We start from the raw sequence: 18,048 nt of genomic DNA on the forward strand, positions 1-18,048 counted from the left end.
AAACTCATATATTTTAACTATGCCAAACAAGACCCTAATCATCTAGCCTAGGAAGACTTGCTCCTAACCACTCGATCACCTTTTAACTTGCATTTAGTATTGAAACATGATACTATTTAAACCGTTACTAGCCGGTGGTCCAACAGGTTGGACCAATGAACCGAGAACCTTAGCGGTTCGATTGCCGGTCTGGTCTTAACAACTGTGGTCTGGAGTATGGGCTACGGTCTGGGCGGTTGGATCCGGCTCAGTCATCGTCTCTACTCGACTAGGACTCCCGAATCGCATTCTCGAGCTCGCGGAAACGCTCTTTTGTTTTGCCTATGCCTTGTTCCCGAGCTCTTCTGCCGCCTACCTCGCGGTCCGCGTCGTCGCCTCGCATCCTCCCCAAATCCAACCCTTAACACAAGCTCCTCTCCTCGGCATGGCGTCCGACACCGAGGGCATCACGGCCCTCTTCTCCATGTACAACGACGACGAGGATGAGGACAGCGACGAGCCCAACCCGCCTTCCCCGGCGCCGCCTGTCGCCGCGGCTCCCGACCCCGCAGTATCCTCCTCGCCGCTGCTCCCTCAAGCCGGAGATGAGGGCTCCAACCCTAGACAGGAGCCCCCGTCCCCTCCCCTGCCCTCGGAGTCGGCCGACCGCGAAACCCTAGTGAGCCCCAACCCTTCGCCGGCGCTTCCGCCCCTGCCCTCGCGCCGCTCGTCCTCGCCCTTCGCTGTCTCGTCCCCCTCCCCGCTCCGGCCCTCAGCGTCGGCGCCGCCGGCCGACCTGCCGCGCCCACCGCGGCGTGGCGCGCTTGCCATCGTGGACTACGCGCACGATGAGATGGCCATGTCGCCCGAGCAGGAGGTAGAGACGTTGAAGTACGTGTTTAGTAATTCTGCTCGGAATATGCTGGTTTTCTGAATTGATGTTATTAGTTGCGGATTGGTTGCAGGATGGGGAGATCATGAGCGGCGCACACGAATCCGGCTCAGATATTCAGGCTGCTGAGGGTAAGGTCCTAATTTGACTTGCTTATATATTCTGTGAACTGTGTAGTTGTTTCCGATGTGACCATGTCCTATGCTGGGTCTACATTGCTAAGTTACAATACAGATAAAATAAAAGTGGTCCAGACAGTTTACAGAAAATGTGTTATGTAAGGATTTATGTGTTAATATTCTTGGTGCATTTGGTTATACTATCAACTTGCTTTCATGTGAAGAACATCGATAGTAGCCACATCATGATACACTAGTGGCAGAAGGCCTAGCCGAAATGTATGATGATGCCACCTTGATGCCTTAATTGCAACTAGTCATGTACTCAGCTTCCATCAACTAGCAGTTAATACAATATCATGAGGTGAACCAATTAAATAAAATGTTGAAGTACATTTCTTGATATGTTTGTTGTTCAATTGCAGATCCTTGCTTGTTACACTTTGCTCTCTTTGATCTTGACGGGGTTAATGTTACACAAACATGTGATTCATCATATGGTAGAAAGGATTGTAATCTCTTTCGTGGCTTGCCAATGAAAGAAAAAAAAATGGTGCATGAGAATGAACTAGATTTAATTGGCTAGTGTTTTTTTTCCCCGATACCAAAAACCTTTATTTTGATCAAATCTTACCGGCTTTTAGTTAGATGACACCTCACACTGTTGTTCGAATTAATATTTTTTTAAGAAAATTTGTTGGCACTCTTCTATGAACTGTCTGATGAGTGAAATTTTGGTTTGTTGATTTTACCCTTCATCCCCTTTCCTAACAGAGACCATTAGGATAGATTCTTATTTTCATGTGTTTACTTTGTTCTTCTTTTTAACTGTTAGTAACCTTGATAACAACTATGTTGATTCTATAACCTTGCCCGGAGACCTTTCCTAAGTCAAAGTTAGAAAGCTGTTAGTGTTTGACACAACATACGGTGCATTGTAGGTAGGGATGCAAGTTTTGTATTTTTTGGATCATTGGGTTGACCCAAAACTCACTCAATTGAACTAAAGATTCACTCCCACCTAATTATGTTAAGAAAAAATGAACTAAGTAGTGACCTAAAACTACCCATTGGGTACCCACTTGCATTCCTAATTGTAGGTATCAGGATGTTGTAAAATGGACATTATTTTACTTGCATGCACATTCCGTATGCTCTCAAGAATTCTGCCATGTATGATAATTAGTTTGTACCAGAACTGGATGTGCAGCTAAGTATATGTGCAGTCCCGATACATTATTTTGGGCAGGCACTGGTGACATAGCTGTAATTCATGATATTTTGTTAGATTTAACTATAATTAATGCTTGATGTACATATACCTGACCTCTGTAGGAAAAACGTGTGAAAGTGCTATTTTCTGTTTACCTGTTTGGGGCAATTTAATCATTACAACTTCAAACACCCTTTTAATTTCTAATAGAAGCCTTCCCTCTCTCTTCTAGGTCTTGAAGAACGAACACTCTCAGGTACTGTTCACATTGTGACCCCAACTATTCAAGCAGAAATGCATCAGCATCCTGATGCACCTGAGCAGAACCAAGTAGGGACAGATATGGCAATGGATGTGACTGGAGCAGAAATTGAAGATGCCCAGGTGGAGGAAACTCCTGATATTTCAACTAATGGTGAAAGTGATGATCCGTTGAGTCGTTTCCTTCCTCCACCTGTTGCTAAAAAATGCTCTGCTGCATTACAGGTTATCTTTTGATCAAGTAACCATCCCACCTATTTTTCCGTGTAACCTACTTAATCGCATTTTCATACAGAATATCAGCTCCCTTTGAACCATCTTTCTATAACGTTTTGACGAACTCCATTACCTACTTTTAAAAATGATGTGACTATTATGTTGGCCTGTTATGGGAAGGCACTGCTGAACAGCCATATCATATATATTCACTTATGTTTCTGCAACCAGGGTATCACCAAGAATAGGCTATGAGATAGCTATTCGTCACCTGTTCTTATGCTTGATGTCACTTCTTTTTATGTATACCTACATTCGATCATGCAATTCTGTCCATGCAGTTGGACTTACCTATTTGTAACTATTTCTTCTTAAACTTTTGATAGTGTCGAAGGCCCTTATATTCCTTTTCGTTCTTTCATATGCTTCTCTTTTCATTTTTTTGTGAACTTATCAACAATATTGTCAGATGTATACTAGGAATGCATGTCCACACACCTTCATACCTATTCTTGTTTTGGTTCTCACTGCGAATATTTGTTTAGACTCATTTTCTACTTCTCCACTGCTTTTTCTGCAGCAAAAAATTAACAAGTTCCTTGCATACAAAAGGGCTGGAAAGAGCTTTAACGCTGAAGTGCGCAACAGAAAGGACTACAAGAATCCTGACTTTCTTCAGCATGCTGTGCGGTACCAAGAAATCGATCAGATTGGGACCTGCTTCAGTAAAGATGTTTTTGATCCCAATGGGTATGACAAAAGTGACTACTATGATGAGATAGGTATTTGTCCAATATACTATCCTCTTTGGTTGTATTTTGCTGTTTGATAAACAATATTGCATTAGACTATAGCTTCCCTTTTCGAGCTAAATACTAACACTTAATTATTTATGAAAAATCAAATAATTAAAGATTGCATTGTTCAAACCAACAAATGTCATGTGGTGGGCCTTGGAGAAACATAAAGTCCCAACAAAGTACATTACCCTCATCAAGGATATGTACAATAACGTTGTGACAAGTGTTAGGACAAGTGAAGGTGTCACCGATGATTTTCTGCTTAAAATAGGACTACATCAAGGGTCAACTTTGATCCTTTATTTATTTGCTTTGGTGATGGATGAGGTCACAAGGGACATTCAGCTTTGCTAACGATGTGGTGTTACTTGATGAGAGTAGGATAGGGGTTGATAGGAAATTGAAGTTGTGGAGATATACTTTAGAATCAAAAGGTTTTAGACTTAGTAGGACTAAAACCGAGTATATGAAGTGCGATTTTAGTGATACTAGGCACAAGGGAGAAGGTGATAGTCTCGGTGGAGAGGTGGTTCCCAAGAAGGATACCCTTTGATATTTTGTATCGATGGTACAGAGGGAGGGATGGTGATATCGATGAAGATGTTAGTCATAGAATCAAAGCCGGATGGATGAAATGGTGACAAGCTTCTGACATCCTCTGTGACAAGAGGGTGCCACGAAAACTGAAAGGTAAGTTCTATAGGACGACGATTCGACCTGTGATGTTGTATGACGTCGAATATTGGCCAACTAAAAGGTGACACGTTCAACAATTAAGTGTAGTAGACATGTGTATGTTGTGATGGATTTGTGGTCATACAAGAAAGGATTGGATTCGAAATAATGATATACGTGATAGGGTAAGGGTGGCGCTAATTGAAGAAAAGTCTGTCCAACATCGGTTGAGATGGTTTGAACATATCCAACAGAGGTCTCAAGAGTCACCTGTGCATAGTGGGATACTAAGGTGTGCTGATAATGTGAAGAGAGGCAAGGGTTAATCAAACCTAACATAAGAAGAGTCTATAAAGAGAGACTTGAATGAATGAAGTATTCCCAAAATACTATGCACGGATAGAAGCGTGTGGAAGTTAGCAATCCACTTGACAGAATCATAACTTATGCATCAGTCCCTTTGTACTATTATTACTTTTATCTTTTACTATTACTAGTATCTTTATTATCACTATTGTTTTCTCATAATCTTTTTAGTTGGATCTTATGGGTTTCATCTCTAGCCTACCCCGACTTGTTTGGGACAAAGGCTTTGTTGTTGTTGTATTGTTCAAGCCACCTGGTATGTGCTTTTGGAGAAGCCTGTGAACTGCCTTTAAGGGTGCTTTTTAATTGAATGCATTACAAGGGCCTGACTAGTTATATTTGGATCCGTATATATAACACCAAATTAGATGGAAACGCAGAATATGGAATTATGTGATGAGTGGTTGATTTTATATTGACATGAGAATACTTGATATAGCATAAGTTCCCAAAAGAATTCTTTACTTTTGAAATGAACTCAATTAATTTATTTATTGATTTTGTGCTTATGCAGTTGCCGATATTTTTATTTAAAACCAATGCAGCAGTCGCTTGAATGTTCTGTTCTGTCTGCTTAGGTCATATATAAGGGTATTCCAATCTTGATCTTGTTTTTACCTCATATTTGATGCAGAAGCTGATATGAAGCGTGAACTTGAGAGGAAGGAACAGAAGAAGAGAAGTCCAAAAGTTGAATTCATTGCTGGAGGAGTACAACCTCCAATTAGTGCATCAATACCGAAGATTCCAGGTATAGTGAATATGAAGCAGTTGCATGCTCTGTTTTGGCAAATTAATATCATCTGCCACCTTTTTTTTAATATTTTGACGCTCGTTATATACTCCGCAGCTTTAGCTGGTGCGACTACGCTCCCGGTACCTGCGGAAGATGCACAAAAAGAGACTAGACCAAACAAGAAGTCAAAATGGGATAAGGTTTTTAATCCACCGGTCAAGACATTTATCTTGTTTGAGTGTTGATCTTCAGGGCTTGACGTCTGTTTTGCTGTTATTGGCTAGGTTGATGGAGATATTAAGAACCCTGCAGTTCCTAGTGGACACGACAATTTATCAGCAACCGTTGCTGCAGCACTTTTGACTTCTGCTAATGTTGGTGCTGGATATGCTGCTTTTGCGTAAGTCGTGTTGTTTCAGCACAATTTTCTTCAATGTGTTCAGTTTATCAATTAGCACAATGTTGTTTCTTGTTACAGCAATCTTCTATCTTCTAGGTGCTTTCCTCCTTGTTAGTCCTTGATATACTTTAATTGGACCAACCAATGCAGACGTTCATACCTTTGGTCTCCTGTTTTGTTTTATTCCTTGATATACTTTAATCGGACCAACCAATGCAGAAGCTCGTACCTTTGGTCTCCTGTTTTGTTTTATTTTTCTTTTGTGAAGACAACTGCTTGCATCATGTCGTTTCAAACGAATGATGAGTTGGTTCTTCATTCAAATAATATAATTTTGAACATCTCATAGTGGTGCTATTATGACTGAAATTATCTACCGATTGTTTTTTATGTAATGATGAGAAATAGAGCTGATAAGGTAACCATGTGAATTGACAGGATAACAATATGAAATATTCGTTTACATGAAGTGCATACTGAAGTACCTCGCCCCCTATCATTCTTTCCATTATAACTTCGTATTTTATTTTCCAGGCAACAAAAGAGAAAAGAGGCTGAAGAGAAGAGGACAAGCGATTATAAGTCAGACAGAAGATCTTAGCGCTACGTCTCCCTTTTCTTTTTGAGCAATGAATGTACCGTTGAGAGCTTTTCTGTTACATAGTTTTGTAATATGCGAAAAAAATTAATTTTTCCCGGTCAAAGTGACTTATAAAAGGGCCCTTTGTGCTAACTTGTATGCACTTAAGGTGCATCCGGTAGGATTCAGATTCTCTCATAAATATTTTAGTTCTAGGTTCTTTCTAAAAATGTTTCTTTGTGAATTAGAATCACCGAAGGAAGCTACTTGGCTAGCTAGTTGGATTCGGAGAGGATAGTTGTGTAATTGAATATTTTATTTTTTGCTGATATATTGTTTTTTTTACAATAACAACATTATAATACCAACAATTAATATACATATACAACATGAGCATCATCTCTGATTGTTTTTTTAGCAATTGTTGCATGCATTTGAATTTAATTGGAGTTGATTAAATTCATGAAAAGTGAGTTTATGTGAAGACAATATAACTTAAAGCTGGAGATAATTTTAGAAATTAGTTAATTAACTAAGATGAATATTGGTGATTTTTTCTAATTTTTGTGAATCTTTTTAAAGCTCTAAAAATTCATGGAAAGAATTTATGCTTTTTAAGTACAACCAATTAAAATGAGTTGCTTATGGATTATATAACATATACAAAAATTGGTAGATTTTATGAACTCTTTTAGAAGGTCTAAATCTAGACGGAAAAGAGACGTATTTTTAAGGGCTGAATCGGAGAACCGGTGAGAAACCGTCTCCAAGCGGTTTCAGTGATTCTCTCCTTATCCTTGAATCTAGCTATTTAGAATAGTTTTTCGCTCTCTCTCGACCGTTTGGTTGCGTGATTCATCGAAATGGTTGAAAATCCGAAACAATTTGGTAGCCACACGGGGCTTACTAGAAGCTGCACATTATATGCCGATAAAAAGAAAAAACTGGGAGCATTCTGCCCCATAATAATAGCCAAGAATTATGTGTTTTGTCTTCAGTGTTCATAGCTCTGCACCGCTAGAAATTTGGAATTTCTCTAGTGTTAGCAAGCATCTTTAAGCCAAACAGTTCACTTTTATTAAAACTGATAATCACATTACTCAATTATTCGTACGAAGCCAACTCCGCCGGTTGCACTTCACTCATGATCTCCATGTCTCCATGTGATGTTTTAGGGATGAAATCACACGGTCTGCATTCTACTACTGATGCGTAACAGGTGGTAGATGTACGAAACGCATACAATCTTCAGCGTAGAGTGTAGCGCTACGCTCACCTCCCGGTTCTTGTGATGTCAGAGGCGCACTATATTTTACGAGGACCGCTACAGTGATCTACAGCCAAATATAACAGAGCTTTTTTTTTTTTTTGCGAAAGAGGGAATATCAAATACAGCAGAGCTTTAACACTGTAGTATCACATTTTGCCCATTCATTTCGGATAGAAGGGCTCACGCCACCGTTTTGAAGTCATGGCGACTTCATTTTCTGTAAAGATGATCCAATTCGCTCACGGCCATCTCGACGCTCGGTTTCAGTCCAAACGGCCAGCACTCTGCGCAAGGCTGAACTGCTGGAAACTGAAGTGACCACCACCAACCGGCAAGGCAACCACCGCCCCTGTCCCTCTGCTGCGGCTAATTACTAGTACTAGCCTGCTGCCTGCTTGACGCACGTCCATCAATTCACCACAGTGCAGCGCAGCACCGTGGTAGACCTGGCAGGGGCAGGCAAGCAATTGCGAAGGGACTTTGCCGTTGGCCTCTACGGGACCCAGAAGTAACCACAATAAATTACGGACCGGGTTCCTGTACAGTCGCCACTGCAACTTAAACAGTCGCACTAGCGGCCGTCGGATGCGAAGCAGACGGATGAGGCTCACGCGGAATACTGTATTAGCACTGTAGCAGAAATACTGCACCAAAAATTACTGTAGCAGTTGGTACTGTATCGATTTATCTGCACTGTTCACCACGAAAACGAACGGCCGAGAATCGGTGCAGTCATAACTTGCACCGGATCCCATCAGAATAAATTACTCGTCGATTGGCGGGGCCCTGCAGCGGAGTAGCACAGTACCCGTAACAAGTCTTGTACGGCGAGTAAAAAAAAACAAGGGGCAGGTTTTTCACGTCGCTCGTTGCTGAAGCCCATGGCACGGCCGGCAGGTGGTTTACGGCCAGCGGCAGAGGCGTAGCGGCGCACTGCGTGGGGGTCTGTGCGGTCAGGCAGGGCATCTCTCAGACTGCTTTCCTGCCTGGCCCGGTCCGGCCGCGCGGGGGGCCCAGCGGCGGAGGCGGAGGCGGAGGCGTCGTCTTGCCTCGCGGCCAGAGGCAGAGCGGAGCCGACGGCGCTGGCGCTTCTTTCGTCCCACGACGCGATCAGACATCGATCCGACCACCCACACGGCGAGCGGCGCCCAACGGTAACTTGGTCCCTCCCTTTCGCAGGATGTAGGGACATATGCTGACGTGCACACACGGACATGGTGCGCCATTTTAGAAGCGGGAAAGAAACAAATATCCTCTGGACTCGGGCCAGACCGTCAGGTGACGCTGTGGATATCTAATTGGAGCAATTGTCCCATCGGTTGGCCGGAATCGGGAGACGTACGTGCAATGCAATGCAAGGCCCTCCCTCTTACTTGTCTGTCCCCGTGGCAATCTGGATCTAGTGGTAGATCGCGTTTCACGTTTAACCAACAACGTCAACTATCTGGTCTACTCCAACTTGTAGCAATCCTACAGTACATACAGAGTAGAAACTTTTGTTGTTGATCGTGGCCATCCAAGGGGAACAAATAGGTGAAGGTGATGGCGAAGGTTCGTGAAAATTAACCTTTGTGTCTGGTAATAATTATTTGTACGGTACTATTTAACTTGAACATGATAGACACTCTACTAAAGAATTGAACTTTGAGATCAATAAAATGATAACAGCTACGGTGCTAGCATCGTTTGATCAGGAGATGAAATGTGAAAGAAACAAAAGTAAAGGAAGACCCAACAGCAGTCAACAAACAATACGTTGAAGGCAGTAGACCACCCGAGCAGAGGACACAGGAGGGGCAATTTGGTCATAGCAAAAAATCCAACGGCCAGTTCCCTGAAACTGACAGGAGGGAAGAAACACTTCGAAGGCGAGAAAGCATTAAACCCAGGATGAAAACCCAACCCAACGATAAAAACAGAGGCGAGGAGAGAAAGAAGCACCACGAGATAAGAAAGAAAGGCTGGCGACTGGCACACTAGTGCTGCTAGAGCGCTGGCCAGTGTGCGGATTCGCTCTTGGCCGCCGCTGCTAGTGTCGTCCTCCTCTCGGCGTCTGTCTCCCTCTCCCTCGTCCTCGCATCCTTTTCTCTAACAGATTTCGTCCTGGTTCGTGCAAAGGGCGGTTGCCGGTGGAGACGTTTCCACCGTCTGTCTGGCTGGCTGGCTTTTTCTTGCCTTGTCGAGAAACCAAGAAGAAGAGGCAAGCGAGCAAGCACACAGGAATCACAGAGTCGGTGTGCGGCGGCCGGCTGATTAAGCGAGGGGATCGTGCTGTTGGGAAACCGTGAGACAGGGTTGTTCTTGCCCTGCGGTGTTTCTTTTGTCGGCGGGGCAATCTCGTCGGGGGCCGAGGAAGAAGGGGGGAAATGGCGGAAGTGAAGCCGGAGGAGATCAGCCATCCGCCCATGGAGCAGCTACAAGGGTTCGAGTACTGCATAGACTCCAACCCTCCCTGGGGTGCGTCTCGAAGCTAAGAGTTAAAAATGCATCGCATTTTGGCTGGGATTCCCCTCTGAATCGTGTTCTTTTTGCTGCCCAGGCGAGGCGATCATACTGGGCTTTCAGCACTACATTCTGGCGCTGGGCACGGCGGTGATGATCCCGGCGGTGCTGGTTCCCATGATGGGCGGCAATGATGTGAGTTCCTGCCTTGCGCTTCTCGATCACAACAGCTTCGTGTCAGTTCTTGGAAGCATCAGTGTAGTGATGTGATGTTCTGCGGCCTTCCGTTTGGGATTGGTGTTGCTGTTTGCAGGGGGACAGGGTGAGGGTGGTGCAGACGCTTCTGTTCGTGACCGGGATAAACACACTTCTGCAGTCCCTCTTCGGGACGCGGCTGCCGACGGTGATCGGCGGGTCCTACGCGTTCGTGATCCCGATAGTGGCCATCATCCAGGACTCGTCTCTCGCGGGGATACCCGATGGCCACGAGGTGAGCGATTTTCGTGTACATTCTGCATTTCTGCTGTTTCTGATGTGGTTGTCTAGTCAGCTGTCCGTTCATTTGTTGTTGAGCAGAGGTTCCTCCAGACCATGAGGGCGATACAGGGGGCTCTGATAGTGTCTTCCAGCATTCAGATCATTCTGGGCTACAGCCAGCTATGGGGTATTTTCTCCAGGTGATTCTTCACAATTCACACCCTCCAAGCATTGTAGTATGTTAGAATAGATTTGCTGTTTGTTGCATATGCATTTCTGTCCAGTTTTGACAGTGCCTAGTCTCTAGCTCTACTGACGGGACATTGGTGCTACTTTCAGATTCTTCAGTCCAGTGGGGATGGCGCCAGTGGTTGCGCTGCTCGGATTCGGCCTCTTCGAAAGAGGGTTCCCTGTGGTACTGCTTGCTTTGTCTCGATCTTTATTTCGTACTCTCAATTTGCCCGCACGACGTTAAAAGAATAGTTTGTTCATCGCATTGTTGTCTGATATTGCATCAGGTTGGGAGATGCGTTGAGGTCGGCTTGCCAATGTTGATTCTCTTTGTTGTACTCTCTCAGGTTTGACAAGCAAACTCCCGTTATCTCAAGTCTTTGCTGTCGACCAAATTCAGCCTGAGAAAGTTAAACATGTCTAATTTGTGCGTTTTATTCTTTCCCAGTATCTGAAGAATGTACAGATCAGAGATATTCCCATACTGGAAAGGTTCTCCCTTTTCATCTGTATCGCATTGGTATGGGCCTATGCTCAAATCCTCACTTCAGGTGGTGCCTATAAGCACAGCACTGAGGTCACTCAGATCAACTGCCGCACTGACCGTGCTAATCTGATCTCTTCTGCCCCATGGTTAGCCCCCTTCCCAATCTCGTCCCTGGTCCCACTGTTTTCTCGTGTAAATTTGAAAGGTGTTCTACGTTCTACCTAGTATCAGGGGCTTCGCAATGTGCACGGCTAACAATATCTCACGGAATCATTTTTTGTAAATTTTAACATTGGTATTGAGAAACTATAGTTTTAGAAAAAAAAGAGATCTGTTTACAAAACTAAAAAAAGACCGCACTTGATACTATGCTTTTCGAAACTACAAGATCGGTTACATCCAAACAGCTCTAAGTTTTCTAAAACCAAAGTATTTCATAAAAGAGTAAATTTCACAAACTTGCCACTATTTATACATTTAAACGTAAAACTACAACTTCTGAGACTTGTTTTATTACTATTTGTATTTGTACCCTAGTAACGAAAAAATATAATTTTTTAGTCTGATCCCACACATCAGTCACACATTATTTGTTTTCCCCATTATGCTGAATATATGTGGCTGATGGATGAGACCATACTAAGAGCATAAGTAGTTGTAGTTTTATGAAATCTACTCTTCATAAAGCTATAGTATTTTTCCAAAACTTAAAAAAAAAACTTAACAGCCAAATAGGGCCTTAACAGTATATGTGCTCAGTAACATAAAAGTGGCACTGTTAGATTTGTTTGAAGGTATTCATGATTTTATGAATATCAACAATACTACTCTCTCCATTAAAAAGTACATGACGTTTTTGATTTTTCACGGTCTTCGATGCGTAACTTTGACTACTATTTTATATTAGAATATAGTTATAATATATAATAAAAATATAATATTATAAAGGTATTTTTAAGACAAATTTACACATATGATTTTTATGTTTTCAAACTAAATCTTTTAGAAGTTATTGGCCGAAGTTTGACCGGATCTTGATCACAACGTCAAGTATTTATGACCGGAGGGAGTATATCACAAGGAAAAATGGAAAGTTACTTGTGAAGTCAATCCACACCAAAGAATGACATATTGGCCCCACAGTCTAAGTACAATTTATCCCACAGCTGTCATTTTCTGCACACTGATATATTGACTCGTTCCAGGATTAAGATCCCTTATCCACTACAATGGGGGGCACCAACCTTCAACGCTGGCCAATCATTTGGGATGGTGTCTGCTGTTTTGGTCTCACTAATAGAGGTGATACCCCCAGTTACAACTTTGCAGGATCCTTTGCTTTTGGACTCACTAATCCCAGCATTGGTCTTAACAATGTCTCTCTTGGACAGTCCACAGCTTCTTACAAAGCTGCAGCTCGTCTTGCAAGTGCCACTCCACCTCCAGCTCATATCCTGAGTAGAGGCATTGGGTGGCAGGTAAATACTTTCTTGGACCCATGATTGTTCTTCTTTTCATGTTCTGTCAGCTGTTGAAAATTGAAAAGATGCACTGTGAACTAACAGGGAATCGGAATCCTCCTTGATGGGTTATTTGGAACAGGGACTGGCTCCACTGTCTCAGTGTAAGTGTGTATGCCAAATTATTCATCATTGTGCCTTCACATATATGTCTTCCAGCCTTGGGTACTACCTGGAACAACAATGCAGGGAGAACGTGGGGTTGTTAGGATCTACAAGGATTGGGAGCCGACGGGTTATTCAGATCTCTGCTGGTTTTATGATCTTTTTCTCCATGCTGGGTGAGCCACTGTTCATCGTCTAGTCATCGAACTGTTTGCGGATCATGTCGCTGGAAGCTAACTGTTTCTGAAATATCATTGATCTGGTGCAGGGAAATTCGGAGCACTGTTTGCTTCTATCCCGTTCACCATTTTTGCAGCCGTGTACTGCGTCTTGTTTGGACTAGTTGGTTAGTCATCCTGATTCCTGCGCCATCAGATATGAGTAATGTGTTCAGTCCACACTTTGGTTTTGTCTAGACTGACGCTTTGCCTTTCTCTGACTTTCAGCTGCAGTGGGGCTCTCCTTCTTGCAGTTCACGAACATGAACTCCATGCGCAACCTCTTTATCGTCGGCGTCTCCATCTTCCTAGGCTTATCTGTGCCAGAGTATTTTTTCCGGTACACCATGTCTGCTCAGCGTGGTCCAGCGCACACAAAAGCTGGATGGGTTCGTCTCTCTTTACCCTCCTGATGGCTCAAAGACACCTGATAAGTCATATAGAACTAGTTTTCAGTAAGACCTGTTCTTCTGAAGATCTTCGTTAACATTTGTATGACTGTCGCAATGCAGTTCAACGACTACATCAACACCATCTTCTCGTCGCCTCCAACAGTTGGGCTGATCGTGGCCGTCTTCCTAGACAACACGCTGGAGGTGAAGAACGCGGCCAAGGACCGGGGGATGCCGTGGTGGGTGCCGTTCCGGTCGTTCAAGGGGGACAGCAGGAACGAGGAGTTCTACAGCTTGCCATTCAACCTCAACCGCTTCTTCCCTCCATCTTAAGCGAACACAAAAGAGGCGGATTATGTCACCGATGGAGGAAAAAAGAGGGAAGAAAAGGCAGCTTATTTCCTCGCCGATGCGATTGTGCGTGATTGTCGGGAAGAACTCAGATAGCTGAGCAGACGCAGATTAGTTCTTTAGTCGGCCATTGTTTCATTCGTTGATTTGTTAATCATGTTCGACTCTTTGTAGTTTGCCAAACCCAGAGTGATAGTGTTTTGTCCACCCTGTAAAAATGGTCGCCTACTGTTTCACTTTGCATGCAATGGGTGCACTGGTAGTAGCTGTACAGTTGTTATCTAGTCCGACAAGGACAGAGCACGGGAACCATGTGGGACTGACCTGACGTGACGTCTGAAGGAAAGAGGCAGACCTTGGTGGTGGACGCGCACGCTCCACTCCATGGGGACGCCGCACGCGTGGTGCATGGCCTGGGCGCCGAGCGCAGCAGCGAAGGACCATGGAACATGGATGGAGTGGCGCACAGGCCCTGGTCGCGTGGGGTGTGCGCGCCGAGTGGCTGCGTCCGCATGAGCGGTGGTGAGACGCGGTGCGCCTTCTCATGCCCGATCAGCACTTCGGCGGCGGGCGGCGCGGGGAATGAGGGATCAAAAGGCTGTGGTTCGTGCGAGCCGTAATGATGTGCGTTGTTGGGTGCCGTAGGGGCCTGGGCCATGGAGCGCCTGGGCCTGAGATCGGAAGACTAGGCGGTTTCGGCCTGGACGCGCGGTGGAGCCGTCGGGGCCTCAGGGGTGTGTTTCCCCGCGCCGTAGGCTGCTTAGGAATTTTTTTATTTATATTTTTCAATATTTACAAAATACATGTCTATTTTAAAATATTGTATATCTAGTCCACCATCTCCCGTTGGTTGGTGACAGTAAAGTGTACTGTCACCCATTAGCTTTTAAAAATATAATGTTACCCTTCCAACAGACAATAGCTTAAAAAATAAAAAAACACTGTGTTTCATTATACTCAAAATTTGAATCACTATCGAAATAGTCATGAAATTTTTTTGAGCTAGATCGTAATATCCACTATATCATACATTTTTTAGAATTTTTAATGACTATTTTAATAGTATTTTGAATTTTAAAAGTAATAAAATGTAATGTTTTTTAATTTTTAAAAAGTACTTTACTGTCATCCAACCAACCGCGACGATAGTCTTATATATATATATATAATATTTTAAAATAAACATGTAATTTTATAAATATTGAAAAATAAAAATAAAAAAGACTCGGCTGGTTAGTCGATGACAAGGCCGCTCCTGGGCTGCGAGAGGTGCTGCTGCTGCTGGACGTTTCGTTGAGCGTATGGGCTGTAGCGTCCGTCAGCTGTGCCTTTTTAAATATTTATTATTTTTAATACTCCTTTTATTTTTTTTAAAATTTATCATTTTTAATCAAACACGTATACTAAGATAGTACCGACTTCAAATAGAAAATAAAAAACACCCTTAAAAACTAATCCAAATATTTAAAATCCACTGTAAATAGGTGGCAAGATATGCTATTTTATAAGAACAAAATTGAAATCTATATTTTGAAAAACATGAAGTAACAAATATTTGAAAACAAATAAAGTATATGCTGGGATTTTTTCTTATGGCACGGGTTCCAATCGTGTGCCACGGTTGCAATCACAAGGATGGACTGTGCCTAGGGATGTGTGTACCCGTGATTGGGATAGGGCTTCCGTACGGAACACATGCTACGAATGAAGTAGGCCCAGCCGATTTCTTTATTTGCGAGGGCCGGGGATCAGATCAGCGCGGAGGCGTTCCAGCCCCGCGCTGACGCGGAGAACCCGACATTGGATAGGCACCAATTGTAATAGATTTCTCACAAAACACACTGTATCTTCCAAGTTACAAAGTCTTTGAATCACAAGCCCGGGTTCCACTAAATCAATCGGCACGCCAAAATCGACGTGCCATGCCCAGCGAAAGATTGGACATGACCATATCCAACACGGCAAATACCCATTGTTTCCAGCTCCACAAACTAATCAGAGCACCGACCGGACGATCGATTAGACCGTCCGGGGAACTCGCCCTGTTGCTCGACCTGGCCGTTGCTCGTACTCGTTGGCACGTCGCGTTGACGCGGATGACATCCATGCGTCCGACCTCTGCCTATATAAGGATCGAGGAGGGAGGAGGAGCGCGCACATCTGATCTTCTCGCGTGTCTCTCTCTGTTCTTTTTCCTTCGGGTCATAGAGTGGTGCGTACTGGCAGAGTGGCGGGGGAGGAGAGACCATGCTGGAAGGGAAGGCGATGGTGGAGGACACCGACATGCCGGTGAAGATGCAGGCGCAGGCGATGTCGGCGGCGTCCAGGGCCCTCGACCGCTTCGACGTCAGCGACTGCCGGAGCATCGCGGCGGTCATCAAGAAGGTAACCATCCTAAACTCAGCCCTCCGGGTCTCTGTTCTGGGAGGCGGAGACTGCAAAAACGTACACGTATAGATGAATCAATCTATCTCTTTCCCAGAGGAAAAACGTGGGATTTTAATTTAAGTTTACAATTTTTTTCGTTCAGAGACGAAAAGACCAAAATAAATTATTATTTTTTTCTCTTTTCCGTGGACCTCACGTGTGTAGTGAAATTCCCCTTGGGCAAAATTTTAATCCGCTGACTGATGCGATTGGATGGCTGGGCTGCAGGAGTTCGACGCGATCCATGGGCCGGGATGGCAGTGCGTAGTCGGCTCCAGCTTCGGCTGCTACTTCACGCACAGCAAGGGAAGCTTCATCTACTTCAAGCTGGAGTCGCTCAGGTTCCTCGTCTTCAAAGGGGCGGCAGCATAACAGCTAACAACCACGGTTCGCAACCAGGCTAATCAGCTGCGCTATACCGTCTTTTTCCCTCTCCGGTGTTGATGGCGACGAGGCGGCAGCAAGCGTGAAGGTGAAATGTACTCACAGGATAAGATGTAACGTAGTGGAAGATGAGGCTGCAAGGAGGGGGTGCGGCTATGTTTGATCAATTGCTGGTCAAACGTGCCACGGTGCTACTACTTTGTACGCATGTGTATATGAAATTCATACCGACCAACTGATTCAAAATTGGTATTGCAATAAATTGTTGAAATTTTAGGGGATCACGATAAAGAATTTTTACCAGCAAACAGTCCCTTATCTTGGCTGAAAACGAGAGAAAAAAAATAACAGCAAAAAGATTCCGACCTGCCGGATTCGAACCAGCGACCTAAGGATTTATCTGCTCATACTACAGTCCTCCGCTCTACCAACTGAGCTAAGGTCGGATGGTATCCATTGTCCCTAAAAATATTACTTGATGGGACACAAACACATGCCTCTCTCTCATCTGTAAACAAGAGTACAAGACAGCGTAGATCCATTGTATTCTGTTGTTCACCATCTCATCGCGTTCACTTGTATGCATTACGCATGAAGAGGTCAGTGTTTGCGGTATGGATCCAAGCGTAGATCAAGTTCACAGTTCAGCAATCAATCCACTGCAGATAGGCTGGTCACCGGAGGATAGACCGATAGATAGTAAGATGGATACGTATTGATGGCGTTATTCGGTTATTGTTACCGGCAACTGAGGCCATTGACTGAAGATGTACAATCTCGCTAAACTATGCATGACTTTGACTACAATGACTGTTAGTGAGGGACATGTTACATGAAGATCACATAGTCATGTTATAGTCGACCAGATTGTCTCTTTCCTTCGTACATGAACAAGTTGTTTGCCTAGAAGTTGCTACAAATTCTTGCATGTTATTGGGACCTATACTTTTTGCTTATATGACATTAGAAATTTTGATTTCCCTCTTGTGCTATTGATTAAGTTCTGCACTCCCTTCCATGCCATTTCGGTTAGTTCAGTTTACCGTTGAGTTAATTTTATAGTCAATTTTTTTCATATAATGACAAACCCACTCCTGGCTTCAAATCTCCTCATCGGTGGGCTTTTTTTTTACGGTGGCCAGCCTTCTCGACACCACCTCCGCCCTTGTCGGCCCACGCCTCAACCTCCCCAACCGCATCCAGTCCCTCATCTGCTCAGGGGATCTCAACGACGCATCCCTCACCGCTCACGTTGCCATCACTACTAAAGAAACTATTTTCAGATACGGTTCGTAACTCGTTTTTATAGTCATTTAGTGTATCCGTCTGTGATCGAAGTCTTATGGAAATGGACGATTCCCACAGGTGCAAAATAAACAGCCTGATTTTCACATGCAGTTTCTAGAGAGAACCGCCTTAAGGTTGGTTCTCTTAAGTAATCGCTTATGGTAATAGATTTTCACAGGTGACGTACTTTAGCATTCGCCTATGGATAGATAGATTTCCA

General features: G+C 43.9%; 3 protein-coding genes and 1 non-coding gene across 4 annotated transcripts; 3 read left to right on the forward strand and 1 right to left on the reverse strand.

Annotated features, from left to right (window-relative positions):
• The first annotated feature begins 238 nt into the window (after positions 1–238).
• On the forward strand, positions 239–6,636 carry LOC133908790 (uncharacterized). The gene is made up of 8 exons (XM_062350948.1): positions 239–856; positions 945–1,002; positions 2,436–2,689; positions 3,261–3,462; positions 5,156–5,272; positions 5,372–5,457; positions 5,542–5,657; positions 6,192–6,636. Exons 1-8 carry the CDS (start codon positions 425–427, stop codon positions 6,256–6,258), a joined length of 1,332 nt encoding a protein of 443 aa, XP_062206932.1. The 5' UTR covers positions 239–424; the 3' UTR covers positions 6,259–6,636.
• Positions 6,637–9,378: 2,742 nt separating this feature from the next.
• On the forward strand, positions 9,379–14,010 carry LOC133908791 (nucleobase-ascorbate transporter 2-like). The gene is made up of 14 exons (XM_062350949.1): positions 9,379–9,964; positions 10,047–10,144; positions 10,263–10,439; positions 10,526–10,626; positions 10,766–10,841; positions 10,945–11,004; positions 11,106–11,290; positions 12,350–12,446; positions 12,536–12,622; positions 12,710–12,768; positions 12,854–12,945; positions 13,038–13,115; positions 13,216–13,376; positions 13,500–14,010. The coding sequence occupies exons 1-14, from the start codon at positions 9,874–9,876 to the stop codon at positions 13,710–13,712; spliced, it is 1,575 nt and encodes a 524-aa protein (XP_062206933.1). The 5' UTR covers positions 9,379–9,873; the 3' UTR covers positions 13,713–14,010.
• A 1,595-nt stretch (positions 14,011–15,605) lies between these two features.
• Positions 15,606–16,825, forward strand: LOC133910102 (uncharacterized). Its single transcript, XM_062352619.1, has 2 exons — positions 15,606–16,115; positions 16,386–16,825. Exons 1-2 carry the CDS (start codon positions 15,978–15,980, stop codon positions 16,527–16,529), a joined length of 282 nt encoding a protein of 93 aa, XP_062208603.1. The 5' UTR covers positions 15,606–15,977; the 3' UTR covers positions 16,530–16,825.
• A 76-nt stretch (positions 16,826–16,901) lies between these two features.
• TRNAY-GUA (transfer RNA tyrosine (anticodon GUA)) lies at positions 16,902–16,987 on the reverse strand. The gene is given in 2 exon segments: positions 16,902–16,937; positions 16,951–16,987. It is a non-coding gene; the product is annotated as a tRNA-Tyr (tRNA).
• Positions 16,988–18,048: the final 1,061 nt, after the last annotated feature.

Source organism: Phragmites australis, chromosome 2 (genome assembly GCF_958298935.1).
Source record: "Phragmites australis chromosome 2, lpPhrAust1.1, whole genome shotgun sequence".
Lineage (NCBI taxonomy): Eukaryota > Viridiplantae > Streptophyta > Magnoliopsida > Poales > Poaceae > Phragmites > Phragmites australis.